Below are 21,371 nucleotides of genomic sequence, written 5' to 3' on the forward strand. Positions count from 1 at the left end.
CCCTGGTCGCCGGTTGAACTGTGTTTCCTCCGACACATTGGTGCGGCTGGCTTCAGGGTTAAGCCGGCGGGTGTTAAGGAGCGCAGTTAGGCGGGTCATGTTTCGGAGGACACGACTCCACTTTCGCCTCTCCCAAGCCCGTTGGGGAGTTGCAGTGACGAGACAAGAACGAAATATGGAGAGAAAAAGTCAAATACAAAAAAAAGAAAAAGTCATTTTAGTCGTGCATGTCTTTGAGTACAAGAATTACCTCTGCATGGACAGTGATGATGTTCACCAAGGCTTCTTTCAGGTAGTTCCTCACACCTGTAGGAGAGTAGTTTCGCAATGACATCAAAACCCAGTCCAACACCCAAACCTGATCAAATGAAAATGATCCCAGACCAAACATTGACACGTTTTCTTTTACAATAAGACCAGACTAAAATGGAGTGGGTGTGGAACAAAAGTTGTGTCAAGCTTGGAGTTCTATTTTTGTCTGGCGTTAAGGCGGCACTAGTGTCAAACACACATTAATTTGCAATTTCGACTTATTAAAGCCAGCGTTCTGCTACTTTCTGTTGAGTAAGGATTGGTCATTTACCAGTCTTATACCAGCGCTGTTACTTTTTTATCCTGGCAATTTTATGATATAATTAAAATGTACATGTACTTATTGTTGTTGTTTAAAACAAAACAGATTGGTAAACAAAAAAAAAAGCAAACTTATTAGAATGATTCACTGTCCTGGCTTTATTGTGAGATGGTTCGTGGTGCGCATGCAATGCAACTACTGGAGAAGTGTGAATGTCATCTGATCTGTTAGATGGTTATGATTATGTTTATACATTTATATTTGGCAGCAGTATAACAGTGAGTGGGCATTCTCCTTTATTCTTTATATTGGCTCTTTGTGCAGCTACTGTGAAAGGTTTGGATGTGTGTAACACCCTCCACAATCTGCATTGTTTTAATATTATATGCACCCAGTGAGAAATGATGGCGCCTGTTAGTGTATTTAGAGAGAGCCTATTTGAAACAAATGGTTTCAATCGTTTAGAATTTGATTAGAATTATTCGCTCTCGGGGCCTCCCGTTTGATCAATCCCAACTGGCCGTGACTGGGAGACCCATGAGACTGCGCACAATTGACCCAGTGTCGTCCGGGTTAGGGAAGGGTTTTGCCAGCCGGGATTTTCTTATCCCATCACGCTCTAGCGACTCCTTGTGGTGGGCCAGGTGCCTGCAATGTGACTTCGATGAAGTCGAAGGTGTTTCTTCCGACACATTGGTGCGGCTGGCTTCCGGGTTAAGAGAGCAGTGTGTCAAGAAGCAGTAGGGCTTGGCAGGGTTGTGTTTCGGAGGACGCATGGTTCCAGACCGTCGCCTCTCCCGAGTCTGAAGGGGAGTTACAGTGATGGGACAAGACTAACTACCAATTGGAAATCACAAAAAAAGGGGTAAAAGTACAAAAAAATATATAGGAGTTGAAGTTGGAGTTGAAGACGGAAGCTTACATACACTTAGGTTGGAGTCATTAAAACTTGTTTTTCAACCACTATGCCATCTATTTTGTGAAGTGCACCAGTCCCTCCTGCAGCAAAGCACCCCACAACATGACGCTGCCAACCCCGTGCTATGTGATCAGCTTGTCAAGTTGTGTCGATATAGGACTTGTTTTACTGTGGATATAGATACTTTTGTACCTTATTCCTCCAGCATCTTCACAAGGTCCTTTGCTGTTGTTCTGGGATTGATTTGCACTTTTCACACCAAAGTATGTTCATCTTTAGGAGACAGAACGCGTCTCCTTCCCGAGCGGTATGAAGGCTGCGTGGTCCCACGGTGTTTATACTTGCGTACTATTGTTTGTACAGATGAACGTGGTACCTTCAGGCATTTGGAAATTGCTCCCAAGGATGAACCAGACTTGTGGAGGTCTACAATTCTTTTCCTGAGTTCTTGGCTGATTTCTTTTGATTTTCCAATGATGTCAAGCAAATAGGCACTGAGTTTGAAGGTAGGCCTTGAAATACAACCACAGGTACACCTCCAATTGACTCAAATTATGTCAATTAGCCTATCAGAAGCTTCTAAAGCCATGACATAATTTCCTGGAATTTTCCAAGCTGTTTAAAGGCAGGCACAGTTAACTTACTGTATGTAAACTTCTGATCCACTGGAATATTGGTACAGTGAATTATAAGTGAAATAATCTGTCTGTATACAATTGTTGGAAAAATTACTTGTGTCATGCACAAAGTAGATGTCCTAACCGACTTGCCAAAACTATAGTTTGTTAACAAGAAATATGTGGAGTGGTTGACCCCAACCTAAGTGTATGTAAACATCCTGACTTCAACTGTAGTTGATTTTATAAAAAAAAAAAAGGGTTTGTCTATATATGGAAAAATACACATTTAAACATTTTTACCAATTGATTAGTCGAAATAAGACAACTTTTGGCCGACCAAGATTATTATGTTTTGTCGGGGACAGCCCTAAACAAGTGACATCATTAAGGGATCATAGCTTTCACCTGGATTCAACTGGTCAGTCATGGAAAGAGCATAATGTTTTGTACACTCAATGTATATTTCCATATTGAAGCCATGCAATTACTTAGAACAATGTGGACTGCAAACAGGTTCAAGTTAACGTATTTCGCAAAGATGGGATAGGTCTACATGTTGTTACCTTGTTTCTGTAAGCTATTTAACAAACTATAACGGACTAACATTGGAATTGGAGTTGATGACAATGCAATACATAAAACACACAACTTGAAGCAACCACGTATTTAGCTATGGAGCACATTCTTATTGGCCAGTGAGGGGCCAAGTCTCGACACACCCACAACTGGTTTATTCATCAAAACCCAGCCCTTTGGCGCCACAGCCAGCGGCCATAATTCTGGATGTGAAAATAGCAAAAATAGTTCTGACACAGCCCTGAACCTATTGCGCTACCGTCAGCACTTAGATGTAACATTTGGTTAGATCTGTCCAAAAAATGCCACTGGTCTTGGTCTTTCTAACGAGAAAGTGGTTTATAGACCCACATTCACTCTGGGGAATGGTGGATGTATAAATATAGCCACCACTAACAAGCCATGTTGAAAAGACAATAGAAGAGTTGTATGCTGGTGTCTGGTACTTTAGGTTAGGTTAATACTTCCAAGGGGCGCTGTGAGAGTAATACCACGAGAAAAAAAAAGACCAAAACCAGTGAAAGTTGTCTTGCTTTTTCCGCAGGTAATGGTTTTACAGCATGCCCACACTAAATCACACAAACATATAGGCTAGGCCTACACACGCTAAGCCAGTGAAAGTATCATATCCTATTCCTTAGAGTTGTGGTTATTAAGTCCAAATGTTCCTGTTTCACTATTAGCAGAACACACACACACACTTTCACTCCTTGGAGCATTTTGGAGGTGGGGGAGTGGGGTTATGTCAAACACACACACCGATTATCTTCCTGTTCCGTAAGACGTAAAACCACCAAGTTTCACCTGGTCTCACTGCACATCCGTGTGCATGTGTGTTTGTGTGTGCATGGACTTTTGCACACACACCCAAAACCACAGACCATAATGATATATTGTCCATGTCACTACTTATATCAGATCAATTTAGATTGTGTGTGTGTGTGTATAGAACGAAGATTCACTGAGAATTCATGTTTGACATTTCCTGCACTGTGCAGATGACACACACAAGGAGCTCCCCCACCCACAAAAAAACAAACAACTTCTTAAGAGAGAATATAGAGAGAAAATGAAAGAGAGAGAGAGGAAAAATATACAAAGGGTAGACATCAAGCCCATAGAGTATACTCATATTTGAACCCCTGGCTAAGTGCATCCAAGCACTGTTTACAGTAACACTTCAAACAGACACACAGAGACATTACAGTATGTACTCCACATATGACATACACATAAACCACAAAACACACACAGGGCTGCTCAGACAGTCCCCTGAATTCCCCAGTCAGATTTAGTATATTTCGAGGTAAGCCAAAAGACTACATACAGTGCCTTCGAAAAGTATTCAGACCCCTTGATAAAATCATTTTCCCCCCTCAAATCTACACAGAATTCCCCCATAATATCCCATTTACATAAGTATTCAGACCCTTTCCTTAGTACTTTGCTGAAGCACCTTTGGCAGCGATTACCACTGAGTCTTCTTGGGTATGACGGTACAAGCTCGGCACACCCATATTTGGGGAGTTTCTCCCATTCTTTTCTGCAGATCCCTTCAAGCTCTGTCAGGATGGATGAGGAGCGCTGCTGCACAGCCATATTCAGGTCTCTCATTTTGCACAGCCATTTTCAGGCCTAAGAGTTCAATCTTGGTTTCATCAAACCAGAGAATCATGGTCTGAGAAACTTCAGGTTCCTTTTGGCAAACTCCAAGCGGGCTGTCATGTGCCTTTTACTGAATAGAGGCTTCCGTCGGCCACTCTACCATAAAGGCCTGATTGGTGGAGTGCTGCAGAGGTGGTTGTCCTTCTGGAAGGTTCTCCCATCTCCACTGAGTAACTCTAGAGCTCTCAGAGTGACCATCAGGTTCTTGGTCACCTCCCTGACCAAGGCCCTATAATATTAATTTTACCTTTATTTTACTAGGCAAGTCAGTTAAGAACAAATTCTTATTTTCAATGACGGCCTAGGAACAGTGGGTTAACTGCCTGTTCAGGGGCAGAACAACAGATTTGTACCTTGTCAGCTCGGGGATTCGAACTTGCAACCTTTCAATTACTAGTCCAACGCTCTAACCACTAGGCTACCCTGCTGCCTTCTCCCCCGATTGCTCAGTTTGGCCGGGCGGCCTGCCCTAGAAAGAGTCTTGGTGGTTCCAAACTTCTTCCATTTAAGAATGATGGAGGCCACTGTGTTGTTGGGGACCTTCAATGCTGCAGAAATGTTTTGGTACCCTTCCCCAGATATGTGCCTCCACACAATCCTGTCTCGGTGCTCTATGGACAATTCCTTCGAAATCATGGCTTAGTTTTTGCTCTGACATGCACGGTCAACTATGGGACCTTATATAGACAGGTGTGTGCCTTTCCAAAACATGTCCAATCAATTGAATTTACAAGTGGTGGACTAAAATCAAGATAGAGAAACATTTCAAGGATGATCAATGGAAACAGGAGCCACCTGAACTCAATTTCAAGTCTCATAGCAAAGGGTCTGAATACTTCTGTAAATAAGGTTTTTGTTTTTTAATACATTTGCAAAAAAAAAAAAATGTTTTCACTTTGTCGTTATGGGGTATTCCGTGTAGCTTGCTGAGGATTAAAAAAAAAATGTATTTTATCAATTTTAGAAGAATGCTATAATGTAACAAAATGTGGAAAAAGTCAAGGGGTCTGAATATTTTCCGAAGGCACTATAGGTCAGGGGTTATTATGGGTAAACCCCCCTCTCTCTGTCACACCTGTGGCTTGGCTCAGAAACTCAACATTGCGAATGCAATCTCTGAAAACAATTGGGAAATTGCATTTTAAAAGTCCATCAACAGTGCAGAGGTCGTTAATCTGTGCTTGTTTGAATCCTGGCCATAGCGCATAATGTCCTGCGATTAAGGTGTGCAGTCCCGCCAATTGAAGTAGACAGCATAGACCTGTGTGTGTATACCTGTGGGTGTTCCGCAGTCTCTCCAGTCGAAGTGTCCAGCATAGATGCCTGGTTCCAGGGATCCTACGATGGGATCAGACTTCCTCTCGATGTAGGCATCAAACAAACTCTCATCCAGCTCCTTCACAGCATGTACAGTCACCTGGAAACAGAGGTAGAGACAAACCTAATTAACACAGCTACATAAACACTAACCTGGGAGCAGATTTCAATTTAGTAATCCCTTCCAACATCAGCAGTTGTCGCAAAGTGCTTTTACACTTTGCCCTAGGCAAAAACAAGGGCTCAAAAACCCAATAAACTGCCCTGAGTGGCTTTGAACCAACTGCTACAGGCCGCTCAGCTGTCTTTACGGGAAGGTCGAACCAATATGTGAGAGAGAGAGAATGAGACTGACTCAGAGATCTGACATTTAAGTGTTTAAAGAGAAAGTGAGTGTAATTGTTCTGCCCTGAAACATAAACGTCTTTCTCATCATATCTTTGGTGACAAACATTCTTCTTCACAGAACAGCAAAAACTAAACACCAAAATATCTAAGGGGCCAGTTAACTGTTTGTTGTTTCTGACACACAGAAAGCTAAAGTTGCAGCTTCCCAAGGTTGTGCGTGTGTGTGTGTGTGTGTATCCTCTCTAGTCACCCGTGTGATCTTCTCAGTCCCGGTGAATCCGTGTCGCTCAAAGTGTTCAGCCAGATTAAGGAAGGTGTGTTTCTCCAGGTACTGACAGTTACTGAGGATGATCAGCAGACGCTGCTCCTACACACACACACCACACACACACACACACACACACACACACACACACACACACACACACACACACACACACACACACACACACACACACACACACACACACAAACACACAGCATTTTAAAGATGAGAACATTGGATTTGTCATATTGAGTGGTCTCTAAACATCTATCTGCCAGTAATCTCATCACTGACTCCAACCCTGTTTTACTGGCATGGACTGATATCATGTTTTACTGCATACTACACACTCCGGGTTTCCCTCTGATACAAGTTAAATGAGAACAGCTACCTCACTGTTATGATTAGTGTAACAGGTAGGGTTCACTCTTAACACAAGAACTGTCACAGGCCAACAGCCACTGACTGACCTTTGATTTTGTCAATTAAAAAAAAAATATATATATTTTTTAAATGTCCTGCTCCTTCCCTGACTTTTCCTAAACGTTTGTATTTTACACTGCTCATTTGTCAGAATTTGGAATTCACAAACAGAAAAGTATTTAGAGCCTTTTCACCATTTGTTTCCACACCGATTCTCAACTTAACCCACCAAGACAATGTGCTGTAGGACGTTGGTACCCAGTCAGGTGCTAATGAGTCTCTCTCTCCTCACTGAATGAATGTCAAATAGGTGAATGGGCAATAATTGTGCACCTGAGGCCTCATTTAAATTCAATTGTGAAGTAACTGAATGATAAGGAAAGACAATAATGTAATTATGAGTTTGTGTTATGCCTATTTAATCAGCAGCCAATAATTTGACAATAACCTCAAGGAGTGGGGGTGAGGCCAAGCGTACTAATCTGGAGGAAGTGTTTGGAGTCAAAATAGGATATCGTCTGGTCCCAGGTCGAGTAAAATGAGTTGGTTGACCCTCGAATGGTATACTTAATTTTTTCTAATTTTAGGAACAGCATCAAATCCTTGAGCCAAAGCGAAGCTAAGGGTGGATTTACAGATTTTACAATCCAATAAACTCCTTCTGCGGGTCAACAGAGAGGCAAAGGCATCTAGCTGTCTACTGGTCAGGGAAGGATCGTTGTTTGGTGCTCCAAAAATAACTATTTCTGTACTAGGCTGCAACTCTATACCAAATGCTTCAGAAAGGGTTTTAAATATAGTGGACCAATAGCCTACCAGATGGGGACAGGACCAGAACATGCGAGTCAAGTCCGCCAAGGAGCTTTTACATCGGTCAAATGTACCTTCAACGTTTGGGTAGAATTTGGACAATCTGGTCTTACTGATATGGATACAGTGAAGTACCTTAAACTGTACAAGGCTGATTAAGAGGAGCTTCCATTTACCCTAAGTAAGGAACTATTCCAGACTTTGTCAGAGATCTCTCCACCAAGTCCTTTACCCCACTCAGATCAGATTTGATTAAGTGACGGGTTATCAAGGGACATGAACGATTATCTCAAAAATATGGGAGATGAGTCCCTTTAGTTGGTTAGCATAGCTAACAGAGGAAGATTAGAGGTGACAAAAGCTGACAAAGTGGAAGAGAAACCGTAGTTGGCTTCTGTTTGACACCAGTCAGTTTCTGGGGTGCGAAGCCAGTAAACAATCTTTTGTATATTTCGCTGCCTAGTAATAATACATAAAGTTAGGAAGGGTTGGTCCTCCATGTGTAATATCTCTCTGGGGGAATGCTTTACATATTCTTGGATTCCGACTGCCCCATTTAAAAAAAAAAATATGAAAAAAAGACTTGTGAAGAGAGGGAGACGTTGGAACAAATACTGAAATTTGGGCAATTACATTCCTCTTAATACAATTCACTTTACCAGCTAAAGTAAAATGGAGAATACTCAATCTCTGAAAGCCCAGTTTAAGTGTGCTAATCAGGGGGATAAAGTTCTCATCATGGAGGGAAGAAAAGGTACGGGTGATATTGATCCCTTAAATATTTGAAATCTGACTTGGACAAACAAAATGGAATCGTGGAATGTGTAAAGCTAATTAATTAATTAATAGGAAAACATACATTTTTTGAAAAATTTAATTTATGACCTGAAAATACAACAAACCTACACAGTAGGTCCACTGTATCAGGGACACACTCTTCGGGGTCTGAGAGATATAAAAGCAAGTCATCTGAATACAAGGAAACTTTGTGTTCCAGTCCACATCTGTAGATACCATGTATTAAGGGTGTGTCCTTTAGCATAATAGAAAGGGGTTCTAGTAACAGAGGGGACAATGGATATCCTTGGCGTGTGGCCCTTGATAATGGGAAATACTGTGAACAAAGTTTGTTTGTAGGTATTGATGCCTTGGATGATGAGTACAACAGTTGGACCCAAGAAATGAGGTTCGCACCAAAGCCAAATTCTCTCAGTACAGAGAATAAATATTCCCCTTCTACCCTGTCAAACACCTTTTCCGCATCTAAAGACTAATTACTTCAGGAACATCCGAAGATGCAGGAACGTATCACATTAAGCCGATGTTGACTGTTAGAAAAGGGATGGCAACCGTTAATAAACCCTGTCTGATCCGTTGATATGTTGTCTGTCATAGTGGACTCTATTCGAGAGGCGAGCAATTTCGCTAATATTTTAACATCTGCATTTAAAAGTGGGATCGGTCTGTATGAACCACATTCAGACGCACCTTTGCCGGGTTTCAACAACAGCGTGATCGACGCCTCTGTCAGGGTTTGGGGTAAAACACCATGGTCCTGGGTGTTTTCGAACATTTCCAGCAGGAGAGGCGCCAGGTTGGCAGAAAACCTGTAGAATTCAATTGGGTAGCCATCTGGGCCAGGGGATTTCCCACTTTGCATTGCTGTAATTGAATGAAAAATCTCCTCGAAATGCAAAAAAGTTGATCAATTTCCTCTCTCTTCTCTGTACTACTCTGGTAGGAGTTTCCAAATGGTCAAGAAAATCATTCATAATTGAATTGTCTTCAGGTGATTCTGATGTTTAAAGGTCTGAATAAAATGTTTTGAAAGTATTATTGATTTCAGTGGGACTAAGTGATAAAACACCTGAGGAATGAGGGATAAGCTGTGAGGCAGATTTGAACTCGAGTTGAGAAGCTAGAAGTCGACCAGCCCTTTCTCCATGCTCGTAAACAAAACCTTCGTGCGTGAAGTAGCTGCTGCTCAGCCTTATCAGTGGATAGTAAATTGTACTGAGTTTGAAGACTCAGCCTTTCTAAATGATGTTCTGGTGATGGAAATATGGAGTATTGTTGGTCTAATTCCAGAATGGCGTCGATTAGCTGCTGTTGTTTAATTTTCCGTGGTTTATTGAGGAGAGGAATAGGACATTTGTTCTGAGAGGATAAACACTTTTAAGTGTTTCCCAAAGTGTAGACAGAGATTGAATCTGTTTTATTTGTCTCAATAAAGACATCAATTGCATTCGATAGAATTGGGCAGAAGGAATTGTTTGAAAGTAAAGATGAGATAAGTCTCAATGGGGGGGTGATATGTATAGTTCAATGAGAATGAGAGGTCGAGTGACAGAGGAGCATGGTCACTAACAACAACGGCAGAGTATTCTACTTTCTTTACAGATGGGAGAAGGGCTTTATCTACAAAAAGTAGTCTATTGTAGAATAGGAGTGGTGCAAATGTGAAAATAAAGACAATTCCTTGTTATTGGAAAAAATGAATCTCCATGGATCTACACATCCTGCCAGTCTCATGAATGCAGACAAAGCGCTGGACATTTTTGAGGGAGAAAATGCTCTCGGGTTTGAACGCCTTGAATTGGATCACACAATTCAAGTCACCTCCAAAAATGAAATTGTGTGAGAGTTGAGATTGGGCACCAAAGAAATAAGTTTGTTAAAAAAAATCTACATCATCCCAATTGGGAGCATAAACATTTACAAGCAAAACAAAAAAGGTGTGAAAGAGAGAACCAGTTACCATAACAAAATGCCACTGTGGATCCGAGATTATGTCAGGAGAGGTAAATTGTACTTTCTTTGAGTAAGTATTGCTGTTCCCCTTGACTTAACATTGCATTTTGAATGCAAGTGTGTCAAAAATAAGGGTCCTCTCCCCCGTAAAAGACACAAAAAGTTGAGGAGCTGAAACTTGACCCCTTCTTGTAGAGACAGCTTCACGAGGTTGGCACACAGGTCCAGGTAGAATCATATATCTTGGCCACGGATTGCACGTTCTAAATCTTGGTAATGATGAAAGTGGGCTATGATTGCCCTAGGCTGCTCCCCTGAGCTGGGTTTGGGGGTGAGGGATCTGTGTGTTCGGTCGAGCTCCGGCGGATTGTCAAAGACACCATTTCCCATCACTACTACCAGCATGTCAGAGACAAATTTCAGAGGGTTGACTAGTCTCAACAATCCAGATATTTTCCCTTCTGGTATAATTCTCCAACGAATCTACCCATATGCGAGGCAGCTGCCTCTACTAGCTCGGCAATATGCTTGGCGTTGTTAGTGGAGAAACCTTCTCGTGTAGTGAGGCGTTGCCCAAAAGTGTTGACTATTTCTCAAAAGGCATTAACGGAAGTTTGGAGAGGTGCCAGCGAAGTGCTGATGACAGAAGCCATATCCTCTTTTAGGCTACTTATTTGTTCAGCTAGCTCAGCTACAAGCGTGGTCATAGACAAGGCCTCAGACTCTGCATCAGGGCTGGCCGTGGCAGCCATTTTTGGTGTTCGAGTAGTTGGTTCGGCCTTCGACGATGTGTTGGTTGTAGCAGTTCTCTTTGGGTTGGTCTTGCTCATGGTACCATAAAAAGTGATTAAAAGAATATAACCAACCGATACAGCAACAGAAAAACTAACAGCGGTGTCTAAAAACATAAAAATGTAAGTTTAATTAGGGACCTCTCTCAAAAACGTCTTCGTACATCGCCCGAGCGGAAGTCCACAGCAAAACATTTCCTTGACTCTATCCAAGTTGATGAGCGGGAAACAAACAATGCCTGCACAGCCGGCCCATTGAAACTACACCGAAATTTCACACATAATAATAATAATAATAATTTCACACATAATAAGAGTTAGCCTATAGACAAGATAACATTTACAATAATCTGACGAGTGACAATATTAGGTCAGTTTGTACATGATGAGATGGGCGCATCTTGTAATTGACAGATAGAGGGAAAGGAGTATCACTTTGTCAAATCCTCCAGAGTCACATGCAGGTAAAACATTTTGATTTCTATATAGTATCAGAAAGAGCATATTCTGCAGCTTCTATGACATGTACCTTTGTCAAATAACTCTCAAATTCAAGAGGTGCATCTCTATTTACGAATGTCACTTTTTACAACAATATCCGTGCTGTCCATGCATTCAGCACATGACCACTCGAGTGGCAGCATTGCGGTGGCTACTAAGCAAATACTAGTAACCTAATAACATTTAAATATGCTATTCTGTTATCAATGGATGAATGGGCGATAGAACCAAATAGAAACTGATAATGGTGCATGTGACTTCAATAACCTGAACGATGAGGAGGGCGATTAAACTAGATTTATCTGAATAATGAGGGTGTAGATGATGATTGAATTTAGAACAATAGTGTAATGATGACGAATTGTGGGCTGTCTAATTATTGTATTAGGAAAGTCTGGAAATTGTATATAATTTCCCATTGGAGAGTCAAATCAGACACTGAGTGTAACATAGCTGTGTAGTTCAGAATGGCAAGCCGAACCAAACGAATGGACGCACTGACAGACCAGATGAATTGGAGTAACGAATATGGAGCTTGAAAATCGACATTGCTGATGAAGAGTCTCCATCTGACTCTGATGTTGACTTCGAGCCTCCGTCTCCGATGCCTGAGTCTCGCCGCGGAAAAAACAGAACAGAGCCAACTTAGACTGTGATCCCAACTGCCACCCTGAGACAGGAGTCTGGGAGGGATGGCGCGGTTTGGGTAGAAAAGAGTGACGAGTTTATGTGGCATGCAGATGTAGTAGCACATCAGAGTAATGTACTGTGGCTCATGCGCACAGAACAATAAACAGTATGTGGGACATGTCTATGGATGAACTCAAAGCATTTATTGCACTCGTGTATGTCTGTGGGGCATACGGCGGTAAGAGCATGGATGTGGAGTTATTTTGGTCTGATAGGTGTGGACCTTTTCAGAGAGACCATGCCACGCAACCTCTTCCCAGAGATTATGCGACACCTGCGGCAGGTGGTCACAAAACAAGGCCCATGAAAACTGTGTGCAGTGCAAGCAATTTATTTCCGGGGCTTTGTGTGAGCAACGCAAAAGTGAAGAGGCGACTCCGGGACGCTAGCGTTCTAGGTTCCTCTGTCCAGTGTCTGTGGAATATAAAAGGCCACTCTAACATGTGCAGGTTTGTCACACAACACAATGCCACAGAGTGCAATTGGCATGCTGACTGTAGGAATGTCCATCAGAGTTGGTTAATTTCTCTATCATAAGCTGCCTCCAACATCATTTTAGAGAATTTGGCAGTACGTCCAACCGGCCTCACAACCACGTGTAACTACGGCCGGCTCAGGACCCCCACATCCGGTTTCTGAGGAGAATTTTGGACTGTAATAAAGGACTTTTGAGGGGAAAAACCCATTCTGATTGGCTGGGCCTGGCTCCCAAGTGGGTGGGCCTATTCACTCCTAGGCACACCAATGGCTGCGCTCCTGCTCAGTCATGTGAAATCAATAGATTAGGGGCTAATAAATTAATTTCAAGTGACTGATTCACTTATATGAACTGTAACTCAGTAAAATTGTTAAAATTGTTGCATTTTGCGTTTATATTTTTGCTTTGTTTTGCTTTGCTCGTCAGGTAGCCTAGCGGTTAGAGCGTTGGGCCAGTAATTGAAAGGTTGCTGGATCGAATCCCCGAGCTGAACAAGGCAGTTAACCCACTGTTCCCCAGTGACCCGTCATTGTAAATAAGAATTTGTTCTTAACTGACGTTCCTAGTTAAATAAAGGTTAAATAAAATAAATAAAAAAATATCTTACTATGAATATTTATTCATGCAATTAATCCTTTACAATGGTTTATGCACTATTTATCAAGCATTGGTGCTCATAAATAAACTCTGGGCATCTGCTCTGAATATTGCCTGGCTGTCAGTCTCACCATCTCACCCCTGCTCGAGACTAGGGGAAACCCCATCTGCCCCCTGCTCCATTTCCCTTTACCAGAACCCCCCCCCCCACATGACACCCATGCCATTCACTCTCATCTCAACATATAGTATTTACAGGAAATAAGGTCGTGCCTGCTTCCTGTCCACAACCAGGAAACAGCATCATAACACAGAGTGGTTTGGTTTGCCAGTGAAGGAGATACATGTGTGTGTTTGTTTGTGTGTGTCTGTATGTGTGTGCAGTGGGGTGAGATTGTAAGAGCGATAGAGAGTGAGAAAGAACCCTAATTGAAAATGCTTACTGACATCGGTAATCCTGTAGAGTGAAATTGAGGCCAATAGTCTCAGAATGAGAAAAATACGATTTTCGTACCAGTGTTGGACAGAAGTCCTCCTGAATGCCACTGAACAAGTTTGGAGAGGCCAGGTCCACGGACATACTGAGAACACACACACCGAAGAGTTTAAAAAACACTAATGCAGACATACAAAAGGACACTGGAAGTAAAGTCACTGCCTGTACTCACCGTGAGGTGTTGATGTCTCTGTCTGTTTTAGTGCTCAGCTGCTCCAAGCAGTTGATGAACACCTGGAATAGGTCAGGTCAGTCACATATACAGATCAGTTACTCAGACACACCTAGACAACAGTAACAGTGTACTATATTCTAAAAGTCTACTGAATGGGGTGAATGGATTGCACTGGAAACCTACAGTAAAACTACCTAGAATCTGTAGTGATTCCTTTGGGTTAAGAGGGGTGTAATCCTAGTCTCTTATCTAGTCTGTACCATACCTTATTGATGTCCTTCCAGAGCTTTTCCACTTGCTCTCGAACCTGCTCGGAAAGTAACATCATCTACATGTCTACTGAATTTGAACTGAATTTGTGCACTGAAGACCTACAGTAAACGACTGGTTTCTGTAGTTTTTCCTATGGTGAAATATGACGTAATCCTTGACACTACTTTGTACCGTACCTTCATGATCCTCCCACAGAGCTTCCTGGCCCCTTCATGCTACAAAGTTAAAAAGTCTACAATAATCTAAGGGCCAGTTCAACGGACATAGATAGACTAATCTCAGTGGAGATTCTCCATTGAAAGTCCAGGACTAGTTTTAATGTGTCCTGGAAACTGTCCCTAAATGCCGACCGGACTTCTATATTGTAGCCTATAGACGACCTGTGACCTGTAGGAGTCCCTTCAGTGTATACAGAGTGAAATATAGAGTAAACTTATTCTCTAGTGACATTCACACCATACCTTCATGCTAAACTACCAGTAAATTGAAGGGATTCCTATGTTGAACTATATTGTAATATGAATCTCTACTCCGTATTATTGTGGTAAAATATACTGTAAACCTAGTCTGCAGTGACTGTACAGTACCTTTATGATGTCCACACAGAGCTCGGAGGCCTGGTCCTGATCCAACTGGAGGATCTGAAGACAGGAGAGGAGAGCAAGGTGAGACAGGACACTCAGCCGCATAAAACAACTATCACACTGTAACGTGTTCCAATACAACATATCCAGGTAACTACCAAAATAAAGGAAACACGAGTAAATGAGGGATACAACGTATATTGAAAGCAGGTGCATCCACACAGGTGTGGTTTGTCAATTAAGCAATTAATATACCATCATGCTTAGGGGTCATGTATACAAATGTCCAGTTGCCCATTATTTTGGCTACCATGGCTAGAAGAAATCTCAGTGACTCTGAAAGTGGGTTCTCAAAGGAGCATAGGGGGTTTAAAGGGTGTGTGTGTGTCTCATTCACCAAATCTCAACCCGAATTGAACACTTAAAGGAGATTATGGAGCGAAGCCTGAGAATCTATGCCAAGGTGCAGTAAAGCTGATCTGGTGGCTCGCGTTGGACCAACACCCCATTGAGACACTTTATGTTGGTGTTTCCCTCATTTTGGCAGTTACCTGTAGTTCACATAGATGAATGAGATTCTGTGATAGTGTAATGTGTGTGTGTTTCTTACATTGACCTCCCCAGGTTTGGTCTCCATGGGTTCTTTGAGTGACTGCAGCATCTGCACCATGCACTGCTCAAACTGGGCCGGCTGCTCACAACACACAGATCGAATACATACAGTGTATTCAGACCACTTGACATTTTCCACATTTTGTTACGTTACAGCCTTATTCTAAAACTGATACAATTATATATTTTTTCTCATCAATCTACACACAATACCCCATAATGACAAAGAAAAACTGTTTTTTAGAAATGTTTGCAAACGTATTAAAAATAAAGAACAAAAACCTTATTTACATAAGTATTCAGACCCTTTGCTATGAAACACGCAATTGAGCTCAGGTGCATCCTGTTTCCATTTATCATCCTTGAGATGTTGCTACAACGTAAATGGAGTCTGTGGTAAATTCAATTGATTAGACATGATTTGGAAAGGAACACACCTGTCTATCTAAGGTCCCACACTGGACAGTGCATATCAGTTAACCCACTGTTCCCCGGGCGCCGAAGACGTGGATGTCGATTAAGGCAGCCCCCCGCACCTCTCTGGTTCAGAGGGGTTGGGTTAAATGTGGAAGACCCATTTCAGTTGAAAGCATTCAGTTGTACAACTGATTAGGTAACCCCTTTCCCTTTCCTTTCAGAGCAAAAACCAAGCCATGAGGTCGAAGAAATTGTGTGTAGAGGCACAGATCTAGGGAAGGGTACCAAAACATTTTCGCAGCATTGAAGGTCCCCAAGAACACAGTCGCCTCCATCATTCTTAAATGGAAGAAGTTTGGAACCACCAAGACTCTTCCAAGAGCAGGCCGCCTGGCCAAACTGAGCAACTGGGGGAGAAGGGCCTTGGTCAGGGAGGTGACCAAGAAGCCGATGATCACTCTAACAGAGCTCCAGAGTTCCTCTGTGGAGATGGGAGAACCTTCCAGAAGGACAATCATCTCTGCAGCACAATCAGGACTTTATGGTAGAGTGGCCAGACGGAAGCCACTCCTCAGTAAAAGACAACAGTCCGCTTGGAGTTTGCCAAAAGGCACCTAAAGACTCTCAGACCATGAGAAACAAGATTCTGTGATCTGATGAAACCAAGATTGAACTCTTAGGCCTGAATGCCAAGCGTCACGTCTGGAAGAAACCTGGCACCATCCCTACGGTGAAGCATGGTGGTGACAGCATCACGCAGTGGGGATGTTTTTCAGTGACAAGGACTGGGAGACTAGTCAGGATAAAGGGAATGATGAACTGAGCAAAGTACAGGGAGATCATGGATGAAAACCTGCTCCAGAGCGCTGAGGACCTCAGACTGGGGCGAAGGTTCAGAGAGGGTCTGGTGAGAAGAATGGGAGAAACTCCCCAAATACAAGTGTGACAAGCTTGTAGCGTCATACCCAAGAAGAATCAAGGCTGTAATCGCTGCCAAAGGTGTTTCAACAATGTACTGAGTAAAGAGTCTGAATAATTACATTATCTACAAAACATTTGCAAATATTTTGAAAAAATGAGATGCTTTGTCATTATGGGGTTTTGAGTGCAGATTGATGAGAAAAAAATATATATACATACACTACCGTTCAAAAGTTTGGGTTCACTTAGAAACGTTTTTCATGAAAACATACATGAAATTAGTTGCAAAATGAATAGGAAATATAGTCAAGACGTTGACAAGGTTAAAAAATAATGATTCTTAGTTGAAATAATAATTGTGTCCTTCAAACTTAGCTTCCGTCAAAGAATACTCAATTTGCAGCAATTACAGCCTTGCAGACCTTTGGCATTCTAGTTGTCAATTTATTGAGGTAATCTGAAGAGATTTCACCGCATGCTTCCTGAAGCACCTCCAACAAGTTGGATTGGCTTGATGGTACTTCTTACGTACCATACAGTCAAGCTGCTCCCACAACAGCTCAATAGGGTTGAGATCTGGTGACTGTGCTGGCCACTCCATTATAGACAGAATACCAGCTGACTGCTTCTTCCCTAAATAGTTCTTGCATAGTTTGGAGCTATGATTTGGGTCATTGTTCTGTTGTAGGAGGAAACTGCCTCCAATTAAGTGCCGTCCACAGGGTATGACATGGCGTTGCAAAATGGAGTGACAGCCTTCCTTCTTCGAGATCCCTTTAACACTGTACATATCACCCACTTAACCACCACCAAAGCACTCCCAGACCATCGCATTGCCTCCACCATGCTTGACAGATGGCGTCAAGCACTCCTCCAGCATATTACATTTTTTTCTGCATCTCACGAATGCACTTCTTTGTGATTTGAACACATCAAAACTTTAGATTTGTCTGTCCATAACTTTTTTTCCAATCTTCCTCTGTCCAGTGACTGTGTTCTTTTGCCCATCTTAATCTTTTATTTTTATTGGCCAGTCTGAGACTTGGCTTTTTCTTTGCAACTCTGCCTAGAAGGCCAGCATCCCGAAGTCACCTCTTTACTGTTGACGTTGAGACTGGTGTTTTGCGGGTACCATTTAATGAAGCTGCCAGTTGAGGACTTGTAAGGCGTCCATTTCTCAAACTCGACACTCTAATGTACAGTGGGGCAAAAAAGTATTTAGTCAGCCACCAATTGTGCAAGTTCTCCCACTTAAAAAGAATAGAGAGGCCTGTAATTTTTATCATAGGTACACTTCAACTATGACAGACAAAATGAGATTTTTTTCTCCAGAAAATCACATTGTAGGATTTTTAATGAATGTATTTGCAAATTATGGTGGAAAACAAGTATTTGGTCACCTACAAACAAGCAATATTTCTGGCTCTCACAGACCTGTAACTTCTTCTTTAAGGGGCTCCTCTGTGTCCTCCACTCGTTACCTGTATTAATGGCACTTGTTTGAGCTTCTGGTCAGCGGGGTGGTGGCACCGAGATCCTCATCTCTCCCAAGTGGTCATTCTCTCTTTCTCCCCTTACCCATCTGTCTATCGCCTCCTTTGAATTCCATGCTGTCACAGTTACCAGCCCTTTCAAGCTTAACATCCTTATCATTTATCGCCCTCCAGGTTCCCTCGGAGAGTTCATCAATGAGCTTGATGCCTTGATAAGCTCCTTTCCTGAGGACGGCTCACCTCTCACAGTCCTGGGCGACTTTAACCTCCCCACGTCTACCTTTGACTCATTCCTCTCTGCCTCCTTCTTTCCACTCCTCTCCTCTTTTGACCTCACCCTCTCACCTTCCCCCCCTACTCACAAGGCAGGCAATAAGCTCGAACTCATCTTTACTAGATGCTGTTCTTCCACTAACCTCATTGCAACTCCCCTCCAAGTCTCCGACCACTACCTTGTATCCTTTTCCCCCTCGCTCTCATCCAACACTTCCCACACTGCCCCTACTCGGATGGTATCGCGCCGTCCCAACCTTCGCTCTCTCTCCCCCGCTACTCTCTCCTCTTCCATCCTATCATCTCTTCCCTCTGCTCAAACCTTCTCCAACCTATCTCCTGATTCTGCCTCCTCAACCCTCCTCTCTTCCCTTTCTGCATCCTTTGACTCTCTATGTCCCCTATCCTCCAGGCCGGCTCGGTCCTCCCCTCCCGCTCCGTGGCTCGACGACTCATTGCGAGCTACAGAACAGGGCTCCGGGCAGCCGAGCGGAAATGGAGGAAAACTCGCCTCCCTGCGGACCTGGCATCCTTTCACTCCCTCCTCTCTACATTTTCCTCCTCTGTCTCTGCTGCTAAAGCCACTTTCTACCACTCTAAATTCCAAGCATCTGCCTCTAACCCTAGGAAGCTCTTTGCCACCTTCTCCTCCCTCCTGAATCCTCCTCCCCCTCTGCAGATGACTTCGTCAACCATTTTGAAAAGAAGGTCGACGACATCCGATCCTCGTTTGCTAAGTCAAACGACACCGCTGGTTCTGCTCACACTACCCTACCCTGTGCTCTGACCTCTTTCTCCCCTCTCTCTCCAGATGAAATCTCGCTTCTTGTGACGGCCGGCCGCCCAACAACCTGCCCGCTTGACCCTATCCCCTCCTCTCTTCTCCAGACCATTTCCGGAGACCTTCTCCCTTACCTCACCTCGCTCATCAACTCATCCCTGACCGCTGGCTACGTCCCTTCCGTCTTCAAGAGAGCGAGAGTTGCACCCCTTCTGAAAAAACCTACACTCGATCCCTCCGATGTCAACAACTACAGACCAGTATCCCTTCTTTCTTTTCTCTCCAAAACTCTTGAACGTGCCGTCCTTGGCCAGCTCTCCCGCTATCTCTCTCAGAATGACCTTCTTGATCCAAATCAGTCAGGTTTCAAGACTAGTCATTCAACTGAGACTGCTCTTCTCTGTATCTCGGAGGCGCTCCGCACTGCTAAAGCTAACTCTCTCTCCTCTGCTCTCATCCTTCTAGACCTATCGGCTGCCTTCGATACTGTGAACCATCAGATCCTCCTCTCCACCCTCTCCGAGTTGGGCATCTCTGGCGCGGCCCACGCTTGGATTGCGTCCTACCTGACAGGTCGCTCCTACCAGGTGGCGTGGCGAGAATCTGTCTCCTCGCCACGCGCTCTCACCACTGGTGTCCCCCAGGGCTCTGTTCTAGGCCCTCTCCTATTCTCGCTATACACCAAGTCACTTGGCTCTGTCATAACCTCACATGGTCTCTCCTATCATTGCTATGCAGACAACACACAATTAATCTTCTCCTTTCCCCTTCTGATGACCAGGTGGCGAATCGCATCTCTGCATGTCTGGCAGACATATCAGTGTGGATGACGGATCACCACCTCAAGCTGAACCTTGGCAAGACGGAGCTGCTCTTCCTCCCGGGGAAGGACTGCCCGTTCCATGATCTCGCCATCACGGTTGACAACTCCATTGTGTCCTCCTCCCAGAGCGCTAAGAACCTTGGCGTGATCCTGGACAACACCCTGTCGTTCTCAACTAACATCAAGGCGGTGGCCCGTTCCTGTAGGTTCATGCTCTACAACATCCGCAGAGTACGACCCTGCCTCACACAGGAAGCGGCGCAGGTCCTAATCCAGGCACTTGTCATCTCCCGTCTGGATTACTGCAACTCGCTGTTGGCTGGGCTCCCTGCCTGTGCCATTAAACCCCTACAACTCATCCAGAACGCCGCAGCCCGTCTGGTGTTCAACCTTCCCAAGTTCTCTCACGTCACCCCGCTCCTCCGCTCTCTCCACTGGCTTCCAGTTGAAGCTCGCATCCGCTACAAGACCATGGTGCTTGCCTACGGAGCTGTGAGGGGAACGGCACCGCAGTACCTCCAGGCTCTGATCAGGCCCTACACCCAAACAAGGGCACTGCGTTCATCCACCTCTGGCCTGCTCGCCTCCCTACCACTGAGGAAGTACAGTTCCCGCTCAGCCCAGTCAAAACTGTTCGCTGCTCTGGCCCCCCAATGGTGGAACAAACTCCCTCACGACGCCAGGACAGCGGAGTCAATCACCACCTTCCGGAGACACCTGAAACCCCACCTCTTTAAGGAATACCTAGGATAGGATAAAGTAATCCTCCTCACCCCCCTAAATGATTTAGATGCACTATTGTAAAGTGGCTGTTCCACTGGATGTCATAAGGTGAATTCACCAATTTGTAAGTCGCTCTGGATAAGAGCATCTGCCAAATGACTTAAATGTAAATGTAAATGTAACTTGTTATCAGTATAAAAGACACCTGTCCACAACCTCAAACAGTCACACTCCAAACTCCACTATGGCCAAGACAAAAGAGCTGTCAAAGGACACCAGAAACAAAATTGTAGACCTGCACCAGGCTGGGAAGACTGAATCTGCAATAGGTAAGCAACTTGGTTTGAAGAAATCAACTGTGGGAGCAATTATTAGGAAATGGAAGACATACAAGACCACTGATAATCTCCCTCGATCTGGGGCTCCACACAAGATCTCACCACGTGGGGTCAAAATGATCACAAGAACGGTGAGC

At 43.7% G+C, this 21,371-nt stretch overlaps 1 protein-coding gene across 5 annotated transcripts in view; it reads right to left on the bottom strand.

The window, feature by feature from the left end:
* Positions 1–21,371, bottom strand: part of LOC135556226 (exocyst complex component 2-like) — a 94,074-nt gene that overhangs the window by 6,492 nt on the left and 66,211 nt on the right. For 4 of the 5 annotated variants that reach the window (XM_064989242.1, XM_064989241.1, XM_064989240.1 and 1 more), the window contains 8 exons: positions 15,464–15,544; positions 14,857–14,910; positions 14,262–14,303; positions 13,994–14,055; positions 13,840–13,906; positions 6,270–6,386; positions 5,630–5,771; positions 251–306 (listed from right to left, as the gene is read on the bottom strand). In XM_064989242.1, coding sequence (XP_064845314.1) covers positions 251–306; positions 5,630–5,771; positions 6,270–6,386; positions 13,840–13,906; positions 13,994–14,055; positions 14,262–14,303; positions 14,857–14,910; positions 15,464–15,544 — 621 coding nt within the window. The remainder of the gene's footprint in view (positions 1–250; positions 307–5,629; positions 5,772–6,269; positions 6,387–13,839; positions 13,907–13,993; positions 14,056–14,261; positions 14,304–14,856; positions 14,911–15,463; positions 15,545–21,371) is intronic. The other variant, XM_064989244.1, reaches the window with a different exon arrangement.

The sequence above is a fragment of the Oncorhynchus masou genome, chromosome 15, assembly GCF_036934945.1.
Source record: "Oncorhynchus masou masou isolate Uvic2021 chromosome 15, UVic_Omas_1.1, whole genome shotgun sequence".
NCBI classification, from domain to species: domain Eukaryota; kingdom Metazoa; phylum Chordata; class Actinopteri; order Salmoniformes; family Salmonidae; genus Oncorhynchus; species Oncorhynchus masou.